General features: G+C 42.6%; 2 protein-coding genes across 2 annotated transcripts; one reads left to right on the forward strand and one right to left on the reverse strand.

Moving 5' to 3' along the window:
• Positions 1-1,814: 1,814 nt before the first annotated feature.
• Positions 1,815-7,563, forward strand: cilp (cartilage intermediate layer protein, nucleotide pyrophosphohydrolase). Its single transcript, XM_072671365.1, has 8 exons — positions 1,815-1,839; positions 2,352-2,414; positions 2,744-3,013; positions 3,185-3,358; positions 3,530-3,847; positions 4,048-4,156; positions 4,783-4,940; positions 5,028-7,563. Exons 1-8 carry the CDS (start codon positions 1,815-1,817, stop codon positions 7,385-7,387), a joined length of 3,477 nt encoding a protein of 1,158 aa, XP_072527466.1. The 3' UTR covers positions 7,388-7,563.
• A 421-nt stretch (positions 7,564-7,984) lies between these two features.
• Positions 7,985-13,933, reverse strand: eif3jb (eukaryotic translation initiation factor 3, subunit Jb). Its single transcript, XM_072671158.1, has 8 exons — positions 13,829-13,933; positions 13,650-13,741; positions 11,763-11,814; positions 11,305-11,390; positions 10,858-10,972; positions 10,513-10,686; positions 10,186-10,259; positions 7,985-9,239 (listed from the first exon to the last, which is right to left on the reverse strand). Exons 1-8 carry the CDS (start codon positions 13,848-13,850, stop codon positions 9,105-9,107), a joined length of 750 nt encoding a protein of 249 aa, XP_072527259.1. The 5' UTR covers positions 13,851-13,933; the 3' UTR covers positions 7,985-9,104.
• Positions 13,934-17,271: the final 3,338 nt, after the last annotated feature.

Here is a 17,271-nt window from a genome sequence, read left to right on the forward strand (position 1 = left end):
AGTTTTCTGTGTGACAGCAAAAATATGTTTTTTTATTCTTATAATGGCATAATCACAATAATACTTATAATGTACAATCACAATAGTTTATAAACTTCTAATCCAGTAATACTGTATATTCCTAATTGTTCAGTGTAGGATAAGCAATATGAGTTATTAACTGTCTATATGTACAAAATCAAGGTCTTATTGATGGATGGTCTATCAGTGTGTTTGTGAATATGGGCATGTGCATGCGCACCATCCGGTACATATGGAATATGTTGGTGTTTCCTTCTTGAATGCAGAAACATTTTTACGTTCCCCTGATGCACTCTGATGACTCTTACAGATGTGATATCTGAGAGCAACTTGGTGCAAATCTAGAATGTGCTACAGTTGTTCAGATAATTCTGCCTCGTCTGAACTCTTTTCTTAAGCGAAAGCATTTCTCAAAGCTAAGCAATAAAACCCTCTTACCAGAAAGATGCCAAAAACTATTCTTTTTAGCACTGCCTTCAATGAACCACTTTTGAGTCAATAATGAACCTAATGACACAACCGTTTCTTCTAAGTGAAGAACCTTGTTTAGGTGTAAAGAAGCTCCACATTATATAAAGGTTCTGTCCAACTTAAGAACCACTGAGGAACCTTTAGTTTTTTAAAGGAGTAATCTTAGGAGTAAGGTTGGTGAAGAACTGTGTAGGCTAAGCCTTTTATCTGTCCAGTTCACAAATTGTTCACTCTGACCCACAGGAGTTCTGGGGCTGGTCTATAATTAGCGTGAAAAGGCAAAAGGTCATTATTGGAGGCCAAAGGTCACTTGTCCAGAGCCAGGATGGCCTACCCGTTAACATGGGTCTTTCTTCTCATCCTCTGTGAAATTACTGGCACCTTCACTCAAGGTTTGTTTGTCTTGCCCTTTTCTTTGCACCACATTCACTCTGTGGCCTGACATGAAACACGACTACGGACGTGTCTGGGCAGCCTCAGATTTAACACGAGAGAACAGGGGTTCACAGAAGAGAAGCTTCTTCTCTACCATGTTGGTCAGACAGCTGTAAACAAAATCATCTATTATGACTGGTTTCGTCTGGATCTCAGGAATATTGAGCAAGAGGCTGCTGCATTGATGCGGCCTGAATAAGCACCAGAATTCTGGTCCAGCACAGTTTGGTGATTTGATAGCAGGTTTGAGCAGAGAAATCACCACACTGCGCTGGACACCAGCTCTCCAGGACTAGAGTTGAAGAACCCTGCTCTAAGGGCTACATCAGGTCTCTAGTGTAGGCTAATGGCTAATAATTTAGCATAAAATGAAATCTTAAATTCTTATGATACAATTTTGTCATGATTCTGAATGATGCTTTCAATTATACTAAATATTGGAGCCTATTTGCCCATTAGTTTAATATTACCAATATTCCCAGCCTTTTATGTTTTGTCCAAATTGTGGCCAGTAAAGCTACACATAACTGACAAATTTTAACACCCTCATAACTCAATCATCAACACTTTCCAGTGACTTCATGACTCAAAGTCATTCTTGTGCAAATTCAGTCTATGTTGCATCCAGTAAGCTTGCATACAGCAAAGCTTGCAGCTTCCTAACACCAGATTATCTGTGGTGCTTGAGGTCCTAATAGGACATGAACAGCTGCCTTGTGGTCATATGACACCACAAAATTCCACCCATCCCAGTTAAGTACAGTCACTGGTGGACAAATAGCCTCTTTGTTGCATTTTTTCCCAATTACATCCAGAGGCTGATTGCAAGTTATGCATGTAAGCCAAAGGCTATGTAGCCACCTGTCAGCAATTGGCCACACTTCCGTATGTACGCCAAGCCCAGTAGCATGGGTACTGAACGAATGGCTAATGACCCCGGGTGTGTGAACTTGGCATGGTAGTTTGGGGAAATGTAAGAAACCTGATAGACTGACCAGCTTAGGTCTGGTTTAACAGCACACATTGTGGCGTAATTTGTCTAAAATGAGACAATGCACCTCAGAATAGAGGCTAATGGCTAACAGATGAGCAAGAACTATGCAGCATTGCTGTTTCCTAATCATAACACTTACAGACAAGACTGGACTGCACTGGTACATACATTTTCCCCACACCATCAACTGGTTATTGTTGGCCTAAAATGCTTTTAGGCACTAAGGTATGTGTGGATTGACCTGTGATGCCTTGAAAAACTGAGGTGCAGTTCAAAGTCATTGTTGGATCAATGTCGGCCCTCGTAAAATGCTTTGGGGATTAACAAATTGTAGACAGATTGTGCACATTATAAGAACATTATGACTAAAATATACAGTAATGCTACATTTCCTGACTGTTTCACGCAAAAGCTCCACATTTCTCCATAGGACTATTAAGAACAGACAATGGAAGAGCTGTGAGGGACAATCCAGCAGCGTTCTATAATGAAGGTGACCTTTTATTCATGTAAATCAGCTCATAATCAAAACAACATCATCATTAAGACACATAAACAGCTGCCCATTATGTTTGAGATAATTGCACGTGTTTCCTTTCAAGCTCATTGGGCACAAAATGAGTTCTTTTTAAATCCTTGGTTATTAAATGGCCCTGGTAACACTTTAGTCCTGTCAGGTATGAGTTACACCAGTTCCTGTCCATTTTTTAGCCAGACTCATCTGCAAACTGGTTGCATTTGGGGTCTGAAAATGTTGCTGCTCATTCAATGCTCTTGCATTCAGTTGCATTTCTAAGCACCCCTTAATTCCCCTCTATTCAGATAACTACGAGTGGACAACATGGTTTAACGTTGATCACCCCGGAGGGAAGGGCGACTACGAGCAGCTGGACGCTATTCGTTTCTACTACAGAGCGCGTGTGTGTGAATCTCCACAGGCCCTGGATGCTCGTACTACGGACTGGATCCCAGCGCGCAGCACTGGGGAGAGGGTGCACGCTGACCCTGCCTTGGGCTTCTGGTGCGTCAATGCCGAGCAGCCTGCGGGAAAAAACTGCTCCAATTACGCAGTTCGGTTTCTGTGCCCAAGAGGTTGGTTTATGAGATGCTGACTGAACCATGGTTGCACTATATAACACAATCCCTGTCTGGGTTGTACACAATATATTTTTATAATTATTATTATTATTTTTAATCATGAGTTAAAACCTGGAGTAAATCTTATCTTATTATAGAAACCTTATACAAACCATTTGTCATTAGACAAGCAGCCCGAAACTCATGGAGTGTGGGGTCAATGGTCGGACTGGAGCCCATGCCCGGCCCATTGTGGTCAAGTTGCAGTTCATGTGCGATCCAGAGCCTGCAAAACCAAATCCAGACCTTGCAATGGTCCAACTGTGGAGGGCAGGCAGTGCAAAGGACCCGCATGTCCAGGTAATGCACCTGTTTACCAAAAGCCCTTGGTAATTGAATATTTTAAAGGTCTGCTAGTACACATCTACTGGACAAGTTCCAGCAAACAAACTGTAAAAAATTATAAAACACAGCATGATGTTAATGGTGTAACATGAGAAAGACTGTAACGACTCTCTGCTGTTGCTATAGGTTGTGCTCTGAAGTGCGCGACGGGAAGCGTGAATGCAGAGTGCAATGCCTGCATATGTCCGGACCACACCATTCTCGGGTCAGTTCGTAGTTCAGGGAGTCTCCCAGCTCCTGGGGCGGTCGTCCTCCTCCTCTCTGACACAAACCCTAAACTTCTGACGCTGACCGACCACAACGGACATTTTCGTGTGCCAGGAATCTGCCCTGACGGCAACACCACACTGATGATCAAGATGCAGAACCACACTCCTCAAAAAGTCACTGTGCCGCTGAGCTCTGAGTCCACCACTGTCCTTCACTTGAAGTTGGAGAGAGCAAGTAATAACCTTTAATGACAATAATAATAATAAATAATATATTTGCATGAAGCTAAGTCACCATTTGTACCCACTACCAAGGAAAAGCAAATTGCCTAGACCTAGAACTGTAAAGAACCTAGCAGGTCATGAATCATGGCATACAGATATTTAATAGCGCTTTTACTAAATAACTTCATTTTATCGTTGGTCTTCCCCCAGAAAAACTGTATGTAGAAAAGAATCCAGAGTCCAAAGCCAGAAGAGAGGGTCAAACAGCTGCTTTTTGCTGCAAGATTGCTGGCTCACCTGAACCTGACAAGTACCAGTGGTAAGATGCAGGCCCATAAGCATCTCATTCCACAGATACAACCCAAACATGGAGTGCCTACAACTCTATAAATAGCAAAAACTGACAATACACCAATCAGTCAGATGGTCAGATCTGACCATTTGGGGCATGGACTCCACAAGACCTCTGAAGGCATCCTGTGGTATCTGGGACCAAGATGTTAAAGAGACCCTTTAAGTCTTGTAAGCTGTAGGGTAGGGCCTCTATGGGTTGCATCAGTGAGCCTAAGCCCATGACCCTGTCTCAGATCATCAGCTGGTCCACTTTTGGTAGGTATAGACCTCTGCATACCAGAAAAACCCCACAAGATCTGACTGATGTTTTCAAGATGTTCTGACCCAGTTATCTAGTCATGGTCACAGTTTGGTTCTTATCACAGTGGCTCAGATTCTTATGCTTGTCTATTTCACCTTCAAGACAGAGGTCACTGTAGATGATGGGCTCCTGCTGGTGGTGTTAATATTACGGCTGACCGTTGTATGTTATATAGTATGTTATGTAGCTAGAAGTAGACTTTGTCTCTCTTCATTAGTATATGAAATCTTTAGTTTTATGACCATATGTATAGCCATGAACATGTTACATTTGTAGACCTCTTTTCCTAGGTTTCACAATGGAAGCCTGCTTGAGAAGAGTAGATACCAGTATGAAGAAACTCTGGTCTTGAGGAATCTGCGAGCAAACCAGGCTGGAGAGTACTACTGCAGAGCCAGTAATGAAAACGGAGCCATTAAATCAAAGCCAGCCACTCTAAAAGTGATAGGTGAGCCTCCAAACGAACACAGATAGACTCCGTTGTCTTCACAGTGTACTGCTGTATACATCATGTACAATGTCTTTCCGTTTTAAGGTCAAGATGAACCATCATGTAACCCGATGCCCGAAACCCACTTGATTCGTCTGCCTCATGACTGCCTCCAGAACCAGACAAATTCGTTCTACTATGATGTAGGAAGATGTCCCGTGCGAACATGCACTGGTCAGCTGGATAACGGTATTCGGTGCAAAGATTCTATCTCTTTCTGCTGTGGAGTCTCCAAAATGGAAGAGAGACATATAACATGTCAAGGATACCAGTTACCCACAATGGTAGTCACCCAGTGCGGCTGTAAAAAGTGTGTTGATACAAAAGCTACGGTTCGTGGACGTGCTATTGCGGCAGATACCGGAGAGCCCATGAGATTCGGGCACATCTACATGGACGGTGCAAGGGTCAGCCGAACAGGGTACAAGGGCACATTCTCCATTCAAGTTCCCACCGACAAGGAAAGGCTAGTTCTTACTTTTGTAGACAATATGCAGAAGTTTGTGAACACCACCAAGGTACTTTTGTTCAATTCTAAAGGTGGAGCTGTGTACCATGAGATCAAACTGCTGAGGAAGAAGCCTCCCGTTACTATTCGCTCAACAGACACCAACAAACTAGAGCTAGGAGAGGTAGAGGGAGAGGAGCCAATGGCCGAGATCGAAATCCCACCCAATGCTTTCTACAGAGAGAACGGAGAAGTGTTCGTAGGTGACGTGCAGGCCAGCGTTACCTTCCTGGACCCGAGAGATGTATCCACGGCAGCTGCTGCTCAGAGTGATCTCAACTTTGTTGGTGCTGAAGGAGACACGCTGCCCTTGAGAACCTATGGGATGTTCTCGGTTGACTTCAGGGATAAGGACAGCAGCGAATCGCTCAATGCTGGCGAAGTTAAAGTTCGCCTGGACGCCGCCCAAGTGAAGATGTCTGAACACTTAAAGGCAATGAAGCTGTGGTCCCTCGACCCCGAGACTGGCCTTTGGGAGGAGGAGGGACAGTTCCAGCTGGAGAAGAAGCGCCGAGGAAAACGAGAGGAGAGGACCTTTCTCGTTGGTAACATGGAAATCAGAGAAAGAAGATTGTTCAACTTGGACGTGCCTGAAAACCGAAGATGCTACGTTAAGGTCCGGGCCTTCCGCAGCGAACGCTTCATGCCAAGTGAGCAAGTCGAAGGTGTCGTCATGACCCTGATCAATATGGAGCCTAAGGCTGGTTACTCCAGCAATCCTCGATCATGGGGCAGGTTTGATAGCGTAATCACTGGCAACAATGGTGCATGTCTGCCTGCTTTCTGCGATGACCAGAAAGCAGATGCGTATTCTGCATACGTCATGTCCAACCTGGGAGGTGAAGAACTGGAAGCGGTAGCTTCTGCTCCAAAACTAAATCCCAACATCATTGGCGTCCCTCAACCGTATCTAAACAAACTCAACTACAGACGGACAGACCACGACGACTCCAGAATCAAGAAGACGGCGTTTAGCATCAACGTGGCAAAACCTAGCCCGAACACAGCAGAGGAAGCAAACGGCCCAATTTATCCTTTCGACAAGCTTAAGGAATGTGAGGAAGCTCCGTTCAGTGCACCTCACTTCCGCTTTTCAAGGGTAGAAGGAGATCGCTACGACTACAACACGGTTCCTTTCAATGAGGATGATCCTATGAGTTGGACGGAAGACTACCTGAGCTGGTGGCCGAAGCCAATGGAATACAGAGCTTGTTATATCAAAGTCAAAATCAACAGCCCTCATGAAATCAACGTTCGCTCCTCTAACATGGGAGGCACCCATCCAAGGACCGTTGGCCAGTTATACGGTCTTCGCGACACCCGCAGCATCCGTGACATGGACCAGTCGGCTGTCTCGGCCGTCTGTTTAGAGTTCAAATGCAGCGGCATGCTCTACGACCAGGACAGAGTGGACCGTACTCTTGTTAAGGTGATCCCTCAGGGCAGCTGCAAGCGAGACAGTGTTAATAGCATGCTGCAAGAGTATCTGTCCAACCACATTCCGCTACTCGTCAACAACGACACCAATGAGTTCACCATGATGGCGCCGTTGGACCCTCTCGGCCATAACTACGGCATCTACACCGTCACCGACCAAGATCCTCGCACAGCTAAGGAGATAGCACTTGGACGTTGCTTTGATGGGACGTCGGATGGCACCTCGCGAGTTATGAAAGGCAATGAAGGTGTGGCACTAACTTTCACCTGTGGCGACAAAGAAGTCACCAGAGAAAGCGTGTTCCAGCAGCTCCAGAATGCGCCAGGCCGAGCCGTAGCAGGGAGCTCTCGGCAAGGGCGAGGCAACAGAAGACAGAGAGGAGACTCCTCGGCAGCCCTGCGCAGCAGTCGGAGAAGGAGCACTCGCAATCCCAACAAACGCTCCCAAACCACAGGCTGAAAGTCAAACCCATCAATGGACATGGAAAATGAAGAGGGGCTGGCCACGACTACTTAGAAACCGTTACTCCATAGCAAGTGATGGTCCGTCATCTTTGTACTACCAAAAAAAACAAGCAAAAAAAAAACACCCTGATGGAAAAGAGTGGATTTATAATAAAAGCTGAGGCAAAACAAACAAAAAACTGTGGTGGGCTTTGAAACTAAAGTGATGGGTCATAGAGTATCTCATAAGTCCGATAAGTCACACCACAGCACTCTGAGCACTCTACAATGGAAGTAGAAAAATCATCAATAGCACATTCAGAAATCTTACCATCCTAGCACCCTTTTTTTTTTTTTTTTTTTACGCAGCCGTCCCAGTAACCCCTGTTCTAAATACCTTTACCTGCTATCCCCCCAATCATATACTATCTATTCACTTGTACTGTGATAAATATGTAGTACTTGAAACTGTAAATAATGGAATATTTATTTCATAGATAACACCATTTCACTCACAGAACCCCAAAAGAATGATGTGTATATTCAAATCACTTATTTGAAATATTCCTACAAATGTTTTCAAATCCATCGTAGAAAACACTAAAGAAACTCCTTTCAACCAATGATTTTTATTAAATTAGATTCTTAAAAAACACTGCTGGAGTTGTTGTTGATCTGTCATTGACCAGTTTTTCTATGTTTATACTTTGTAAAGCATGTCTTTTCAAATTGTTAGAAAACAAAAAGAAACCTCAGATGTCAAATGTTGATGCTGAGCAGACATTTAGTCTGTCCAGCCAGAGAGCTTGCTCCTTCTCTTACTTGATACAAGCTTGCAGAAGCTATAACATAAGACTGAGCCCCACACTCCTGCATTAGTAGTAATTTAAATCTACCAGCATGAGAGCAAAGTAAACTTAGGTTAGCCCAAAAAAAGAAAAAAAAAAATGAAATGGCATACTTTAAAACCTTCGGCATATGAAGGTTATTTCAAAAATTGATTAATGACAATTTCACAGCACTTCCTAGGAAACGCTTGTCTTTCGAATGTATTCCTCCTTCCCTTTTTACTCAGTGTACCACCATTCTCCTCCTGTAGTGTCTACTGTAAAACCTGTGACTTTTATAGACTGATCTGTATAGAAAGTTGTGTATGTCAAGAGTTGAATGATGCACATCTGATGTTGCTGACCACTGGCAATCAAATATATAGAGATACCATATACTATTCTGCAGATTCAACCATCAGAAGAGTAAAATATCTAAACGTTCAGGCTTGACATTGCGTATACAATTATTTTTGCATAGAATATCACTGTTGTTTCTATTTAAATACAATTGCACAGAAGTGAACACCATCAGGCTTTAAAGTTCCATCAATAACATGTTCTACAAGGCATTGTAATTCTTTTTTAGGCCAATCAGAGAAGACACAAGTGTGCAAAGATGTCTCATGTCCTAAAGTCTTTGTTGGAGGCAGAGTTGTAAATACAAGGCAATCTGATATATTTTCCTTTTGTCACCAAAGGGCAATGTTGGTGATAGCAGCTTCATTAAGAGTTGTTTTGACCACTGAAGCAAAAGTAAAGGGCTGACACAGTGTTCAGTTTACTCCTGGATGGCACTGATAAATATGAGAGAGTGGGTCAGGGTGCTGCGTGTTTCAGGGGCGGTTTGGGTACAGAGGCAAATAGGAAGGTTATGACAAGGCAGGGGGTTGGGTTTAGCCTGTGTCACATGAAGTCCTCGTAATCATTGTAGCCACCGCCGAAATCTCCATAATCATCAAGGTCATCTTTCAGTTTTGCTTTCAAACCACCTCCAGCAAGAACAGTTTTCTTTTTCTTCTTCGTGCCTTTGGCTTTTTCCTGTGGACGACACAAAGAAGCAACACATAAGTACAGAAATAGATTTCTTGCTTTGACACTACAATAAACACTGATGGACCATACACAAGGTTTTGACTTGTAGATGAATGGAGAGAGGGGTGGCAAACCACCCCATTCTCTTTTCTGATAGATGATCAGTAGTGATTTCTATTTAAAAACTACTAAACATCACAATGAGCTGATAACTGAACCCCCACCCCCATCCAAGGTCTTGTAAAATAGATTTTTAAATATATTAGGCTTAATATTTTTCACACCAAGACACTGCTCATCTTTAATATGAGCAGTTTTAAACCGAGGAACTTCAGATTAGCACCTACCAATACACCATTATGCTCAAACCACTTACACATAGCTAGCGACTTGCCATTACAATGTGAGGGTGAGCATATCCATCAACATAGTTTAAAAGATGTTCAGTCAAGACAATTTATACAAAAGTCATCTACATCTACTCTAACATTCTTCAATAATAATTAAAACATTTTAAAAGGACTTCAGGTGTTAAAAAAAACCTCAAAGCTCCTTCAACAACAATTCTCCTAAATAATTGAAAATAAAATTCATGCAATATGCTGTACAGGACTATAATCATCAACAACAGTCAGCGCTTAAAGATCACTGACCATCTGCACATTGTATAAGAGTGCAATTAGGGACGTTTTCTTGGATTACATGCAGCACATTTTAACTATGTCACTGTTCTAAGTATAGGAGAGTATCTGAATAGCAGTTTTATAAACACCCCAATATTGATGCATTTTGCCTGCCTGTCTGTCTACCATGATAAATACTGTGCATCATAAAAATGTCTATATATGCTATTTATCATATCACTCAGCCCTAAATATAAGTACTCAAAATCTATTCCAAAAGTGACATTGTATTTAGTATTTTAATGCAGGCAGAAATAGCCACTACTCACCTTTTCCTGTTTTTGTTTTTCACTGAGTAGGACTGACAAGGAACTGCTGATTTTCTTTAGGTCATCTACTTCCACTGTGGAAAAATACAGCAATAGACGCATGTCACCAAAGTAAATATACAAGAAAATATACAAATTTGAGAACATACATGTTATACACAAATTATGTGTGGGTCACAGCTATATGAAAGCCCAGAAATCTGCACCATGGATTACAGGTGCTCAGGTGTCCCCTACTGGACAAAACTTGGTATGGATATCTGTAGCCATACACATCTTGAAGTATACCCTATCTTCCTGCGCAACAGGAGAAGGAACTGTACTCACATGAAATACAAAGCTCCCGAAACAGCGACTCTAAGAAGCTGGAATAATGCACAGAATTCTCAAACTGTGATATCTTGTCTTTCAGCAACTTTTCAAAAACTACAAAGTCGTCTTTCGTTGAGGGATGCATGGCTTCAATTCCAGAGGCACTATTTGTAACAGCAGACTCAACACCTACAACCACAAGAGAAATGAGTGAGTCTGTAAAGTAATGACTTAAACAGTCAAGTTAAATCTTTAAATAAAAAAAAAAATAAAAAAACTTACATACACTCATAACATTGCATGACTTTACACCATAATAGTTTATTATTTAGCCTTAAACATGCAGTGGTGGGCCTTTACCAAAAGCTTCACGTGCTAGCGCCATGTCGGATTCCTCCTGCAGCTTCTGCAAGCGCAGTTTCTCTGCAGCCTCCTCCTCAGGGGTGAGCACCACATCGGCCTGGGACTGTTCTAACTACTCAAACATTTAAAACAATCCTCATTAGCATGTTTCAGAGAGGTGCTGGAGAGCTCTAGTAGGGTAATGTTTTACACTTTTAACAAAAATTGTTAAAGATGTTTTTATCATTAAATAATTCTGGAATGGGTTGCAGGCCAGCATTTCATCAGGAACTAGTATGAGCAGTTTTAGATATTTGCCCAAACCACCATGAAGAAAATATAGGAGCCTGGATTAGCACTATGAACCTGCTTAAAACAGTGACCATACACAAAGCTTGCACAGTTTAGAGTCTTACCAAAATAAAAACTAACTGTAAATCTGGAAAGCTGACAGACAACACTCACCCTCTTTTTAAGCGCCTGTTTCTTCTCCTCATTTTCTCTCTCTTTGAGCTTAGCACTCAGTTTTTTCTTCTCTGGAGCTTTCACCTCTGCAAGACAGAAACATACTTGTGTCACAGTGATGAAATGACTAAAGTAAACCCCTACATGACTTACAATGGGTTTAAAGAACAAGTTTAACTACAATATTTAAAAAAAAAAAAGTTACACAACTTTCCACACAGTCACTAAAGCTTAAAGAGAAACTCAGAAAACTCTTTTGGCTACAAGCCTTAAATGTTATAAAAGGACTCCACGCAAGTTATATGTAAAAAGTTGTTTGAGGGCAAAAAAGTACAGACCCACATACAGGTACTCAACGTCTGTAAAATGCCCCCTAGATATTTGCACCACATATTTTCTAATTCACAACCATACTGAACCTGTTGCCCATTACACTGGAACAGAGGGAAAAGCAATACCTGTTTTTTGTTCCTCCACCTTCTTCTCTTCTTCATCGTCATCCCAGTTGTCCTACATTAGAAAAGGGCATTCAAAATAAAATACTTGAATTGAAGTGGAATAACACTAAAGGCTAGCATGGTCACGGTGGAGCTGCTGATATGAAGCTCATGATATACATCTGATGTTGAGGTTTCATATTTTCTGCCAATTTCCATGTATTACTTAAACCTGCAGCACAACACTTTACCACCAGACCAAATATGAAGATACTTGCAGAAATACAAGGTCCAGGATGCAACATGTAGATAATGACCAGCCATAATAAACAAATGGCCATTTACAAATAGTGAGTACACTCTGCCATGTTAGTACAGAAAGTGTTACAGGGAACGCAGCTGATACACTGTTTAATGAGGTTTAGGGGGAGTTTGACTAACTTAGCAGACAAAGAGTATGGACTGAACACCACCACACTCCGAAAACACTTTAGATTAGTTACTGTTAAAATAAAGGGGGAAATGTAACTGGTACTTTTGTGGATGAGTATCCATGACCCCTTTTCAGAGTTCAGCTGTGACACACCACGTTAGCTCCACTGAGGCAAACTACTGAAAAGACCCAGCCAGCCAGCCCTTTCCAGAAAACCGCTCCAAAAGACAGAACCCCTGTTCACTCAGAGCAGACCGTCCATCCACATGGGCGGGGAAGTGAAAACGTGTCATTTGAGAGAGAGAGAGAGAGAGGGGGGGGGGGGGGGAGAGATCTAGATCACCCCGAAGTGTCTGCGAGTGTCAAAATGTGCAAGACACAGCATGACTCAGTTTAGTCACACGATCAGCCACCAGCTGTTGGCGGCCACTTCAACTATGAGAGGATACACGGTTTACCCCTGTTACACACCCCAAACTTGACCAATCGTTGAATTATCCCCCGAGTGTACACCACATGGTTAAAGCTGGGTGGGAAGCTCTAGCTATGAGGGACCCGAGGGCCTGGTGGGCATCTGTCAGCGTGTTGTCTGACTAGCTACATCCGTTAGCCAACTAGCTAGCACTACTTTGGCGTTAGCTAGCAATACAACAAGAAACACGAGATACGAGGACGTAGGTTAGTGCATTTACACTAGCCACGATTATACAACGTATAACACACACATGGACAACATGGTCAACACGACGAATGTCAATGTGTCTTAACGAGAGACAGTGTTGGGAACACAGCTATAGCTATCTACGCTTTTTGCTAGCTAGCTAGCTCACACGCGCTCGCCCACTGCCTCCCTCCTCCGCTCAGTTGAAAACGAGGACACAAATGACCCGTTTGAAAACTAACAAGCTTTATATTATAGGTGAGTTTCGACAGTTTAAGCGTCAAACGACTTTATTCCAACCTAAATTTTAACATATGTAGCTAGCTTAGCTCCCACGCTACACGTCTAACCGGCCAACTTCAGCTTGTTAGCTAGCTGGCTGGCTGGCTAACGTCACGCTAATGTGCCGGTGTCGGCAGGCTAGCTAGCTAGCTAGCACTAGCTAACTAACGTACACCGCCATCCCGTTAGCTAGAAGCACAGTGTGCACAGACCGCTGTTTCAGCTGAAGTTAGCTAGTTAGCACAGCATGTTAGCTAGCTAGCTAACTTAGTTGGCCAACTTTCATGGCGGCCAAACCCTTATCCAGCTAGCTAACTAGCTAGCAAGCAAGCAAGCTAACCCTGTAGTCTAGTCGACTGGCTAAAAACACGCATCCATTGTGGGTCGGTCTTCTTTAACGTCCATAGAAACAATAAGAGAATCGCAGATTAATAAAATAAAATAAAATAATAAAAAAAAAAAAACTCCCCAAGCTCACTTCTTAAATCTAGCCTAGCTTAGCTTAGCTTAGCTAGCTCACTAACGTAGCTACCTTCACGTCGTCTTCCTCGTCCTCGCCTTCCCATTTGTCCTGTAGTCCAGCCGCCGCTTTAATCGGCTCGATCGGCTCGAAGGCGTCCGCATCTAACAACACACACGATGGGGTCATGTGTAAAATGAAGAACGCGCTTGAAGCTCAGTATTAAAGGTGTGGAAATGTGTGGCTCTTACCCCAGGAATCGGAATCCGCCATCTTGTGCGTGTGCGGGTTTGTCAAACTCGGCGCGAGCTGATCAAAGCATGTGCTGCTGCCGCTGCCGCTGCTGCTGCTGCGCGCTCCCACCGAACTGAGACCGACGGCATCCGGGAGGACTCGAGCGCGTTCACGATGATAACGGGTCGCGCGCGCGCCCCCGTGTGGAGCACAGGCTGGTAGACTGAAGCTAAGGTGACTCTTTATGATAATGCAGTTCTGCTGTTGGAGGATAAGGAGACTGCATAACGACCTTCTAATGTTGATGATGTGCACAGATCTGTGGTGCAGTGCAGGAACAGGGATCTGATTATTAATAAAAGAGTGTGAAACACTCACAGTCCATACAGTCCATATTATATTCCCGGTAACACTTTACAGTATGGTTCCTTTATTAATGCTTATGTACGTCTTAATTAAGCACCAAGTAATGAATTTTTATCATTACAGTCAGGAAGAAGGTACCGCAGCATCCGGTCCAACACGACCAGACTCTGCAATAGCTTCTTTCCCCAAGCCATCAGACTTCTCAACTCACTCTCACACTCTCTCTCTCTCTCTCTCTCTCTCTCTCACACCATTCACCCCAGAGAAGTTGGGAAGCATTTTTGCATAAAGCATTTGCACTAATAACATTACTACCTCACTGGACTCAATATTTATTACACACTGCATAATTTGCACGCCACCGCCAAATATTTATTATTATTTGTCACTGTACAGTGAAATGTGTCCTCTGCATTTAACCCATCTGTGGTAGTGAACACACACACACACACACACACACACACACAAGTGAACTAGGGGCAGTGAGCACACACACACCCAGAGCGTTGGGCAGCCAACTCCAGCGCCTGGGGAGCAGTGAGGGTAAAGGGCCTTGCTCAAGGCCCACAACCCTGTTATCAATAGCCCGGCGCTCTAACCGCTGAGCCACCACTGCCCCAAGAATATGAATACGTAAATCAGCACTTATCCTGCACTTACTGAGGCTTATAACTGTACTCATGATTTATTTGATATTCAGGCGCAGTGTAGTATGGCGAGTATGGTGTATCTAGGTATCTCTACTGAATATTGCATTTGGCAGCATCTAGCTTGAGGTATCTTTAGGGTTCTAGCCTATACGAACTAGCTAAGGATAAATGCTATAAATGCTATGTGCACTATGTGCTATGTTACATATCCTAGCTAGGGTCAGAGTACCCCAGGAGCAAGGAGGGTTAAAGGCTCACCCTTGCTCAAGGACCTGACAGTGGCAGCTTAGTAAGGCCAGGCCTTGACCCCACAACCCTTTGATCAAACCCTTAGAATTTTAGCAGGTGAGTTTAAACCAACAATCGCAGAGTTGTGGGCCCAGTATGCTTATCATTTCTGTACTGACAGTTGAAATGCATCCTGAGACAAAAATGACACCCCAAAGAAGATTTAAAGAGACAAGACAACCATATTCACCATTAGTGTTGCACATACGCAGTAGCACATGTGCCCAGAGCAGTGGGCATCATAAGCCTGTTGCTCTAACCACTGAGCCACCACTGCCCCAACTGTGCCCCAACTAAACTATACAGACAGTGGATACAGTGAGCAGTTTATTGGATGTGATACCTTTTTTATTAAATTGTTTCTCAGCCCGGGTCCGGGAGACAGCCTGTCCTGCATATTTGAATGGGTTCCCTGCTTTTACACACCCTCTGCAACTGTAAATCTGAATCAGGGGTGTTGGGAGCAGGGAAAGCACTGAAGTATGTACAGCAGGGTGCCACCAGGACCTGGGTTGAGAAACTCTGGTCTAGATCAAACGTCTATTACGCTGTTTTTGTCATTCAGAGAGGATTGATGTGTAAATAGTGGCTTGTAAAGAGACTTAACGACACTAATTACTTTAGACAGATACTAGATACTTTATTGATCCTGAAGGAAATTCAGCAAATTTAGAAATGTACGTTGGTGCTGATAGGAACTAGAGGATGCTGTGTACAATATAAATGTAATCATTTCATATACCACCTAAATGACCAGGAACTGACTTTTTATATGTATTGAAGCAGTGAAATAGTAGATTTATAAAGAAACTGTTTTGACTTACAACATGCTGAATGTACCTTATTTAAGTTTATTTGACCTAATTTAAAAAATATTTATCATGAAATGTGTAAAATGTGTTTGACCTCAAGTGATGGAACAGCCATATATGGCCAAGGAAAGCATTTGGTTGAGGTCAGTAGCGGTAGGTAGGAGGGAACTCCCTCTCCCCCTTCACTCAGAATTATCCTAGCCAACATGTGTGTCTGACAGCTCATGTAAAACAGCAGGCAGTTGGCCTTCTAGTCCAAGCACATTCAGCTGTGCAGTGACACTGCATTAGCAACAGTTAAAAAAAAAAAGTGAGGGGTGCTTCACTCAGGGAAGCATGTGATAGTCTTCACCCTCTTGGTCATATCATGTGATTGAGAGGGATCTAGCTACTCAGGGAGGATCTAGAGCAGAGCATTTCACACTTTGAATGCTTTTGAAGTTTTGAAAAACCTGTGGAGTTCATCTTTAAGAGGTGATGAAGTAAACACACCACACCCTTTTGTATGCACCCGATTTTTAATTACATTTTAATTACATTTAAGGACTCAAACCCCAAAAATTCACAACAGAAATGCAAAGCAACACAATTATTGTCTAATTTTTATTCTGAAAATGATGGAACATGATCTATACCAACATGACCAACACAAACTGTGCAGCAATAGATGAGATTTTGTCTCGGACTTTGCATCTACAAGGTGGACTAACTAGGTAGGACTATCTAATAGAGCGGACGGTGAGCAGCAGCACTACTGTGTCACATCCACCACCATGTCAGTATCACTGAAGTGCTGAGAATGATCCACCACCCAAAAGAGGTTAGCAAAGTATACAGAGTCTGTAATTATAGAGCTACAAAGTGCTCCTAAATGGTAAGTGGAGCTGATACAATGGACCATGAGTGCAGAACCAAATTACTGGTATTTTTACTTTATTGTATTTTTAAATTACTGGTGGCTATGACTGATGAGTATAAATATAGTAATTCATTTTAAACTGACTGAACTTTCAGAGGATGAGTAGAGGTTCTGAATATAGAGGTAAACTAACACGTTTACCAAAACAGTACTGTGGTCAGCACAATTAAACAGATCCAATAGCTTGCAACAAGCATCACATACAAATCCAGAAAAAATGAAGAGACCACCCTACATTATCAGTTTCTCTGCTTTTACTATTTATAGGCAATGAGTTTAGGAAAATGAACATATGTTGTATTTCATAAACCATGGACAACATTTCCCCCAAATTCCAAATAAAAGATTGCTATTTAGAGCATTTATTTGCAGAAATTACAACTGCTTAAAAATAACTCAAATAATGCAAATAAATTATTATTCAA

This window comes from Salminus brasiliensis, chromosome 25 (assembly GCF_030463535.1).
Source record: "Salminus brasiliensis chromosome 25, fSalBra1.hap2, whole genome shotgun sequence".
Lineage (NCBI taxonomy): Eukaryota > Metazoa > Chordata > Actinopteri > Characiformes > Bryconidae > Salminus > Salminus brasiliensis.

Coding starts and splice junctions, on each gene's coding strand:
- cilp (XM_072671365.1), top strand. CDS start 1,815: ATGTACGCCAAGCCCAGTAGCATGG. Junction 2,415..2,743: donor AGCAGCGTTCTATAATGAAG/GTGACCTTTTAT, acceptor CCCTCTATTCAG/ATAACTACGAGTGGACAACA. Junction 4,157..4,782: donor GAACCTGACAAGTACCAGTG/GTAAGATGCAGG, acceptor CTCTTTTCCTAG/GTTTCACAATGGAAGCCTGC.
- eif3jb (XM_072671158.1), bottom strand. CDS start 13,850: ATGGCGGATTCCGATTCCTGGG. Junction 10,687..10,857: donor GCTAGCACGTGAAGCTTTTG/GTAAAGGCCCAC, acceptor TTGTGGTTGTAG/GTGTTGAGTCTGCTGTTACA. Junction 10,260..10,512: donor TCGGGAGCTTTGTATTTCAT/GTGAGTACAGTT, acceptor ATTTTTCCACAG/TGGAAGTAGATGACCTAAAG.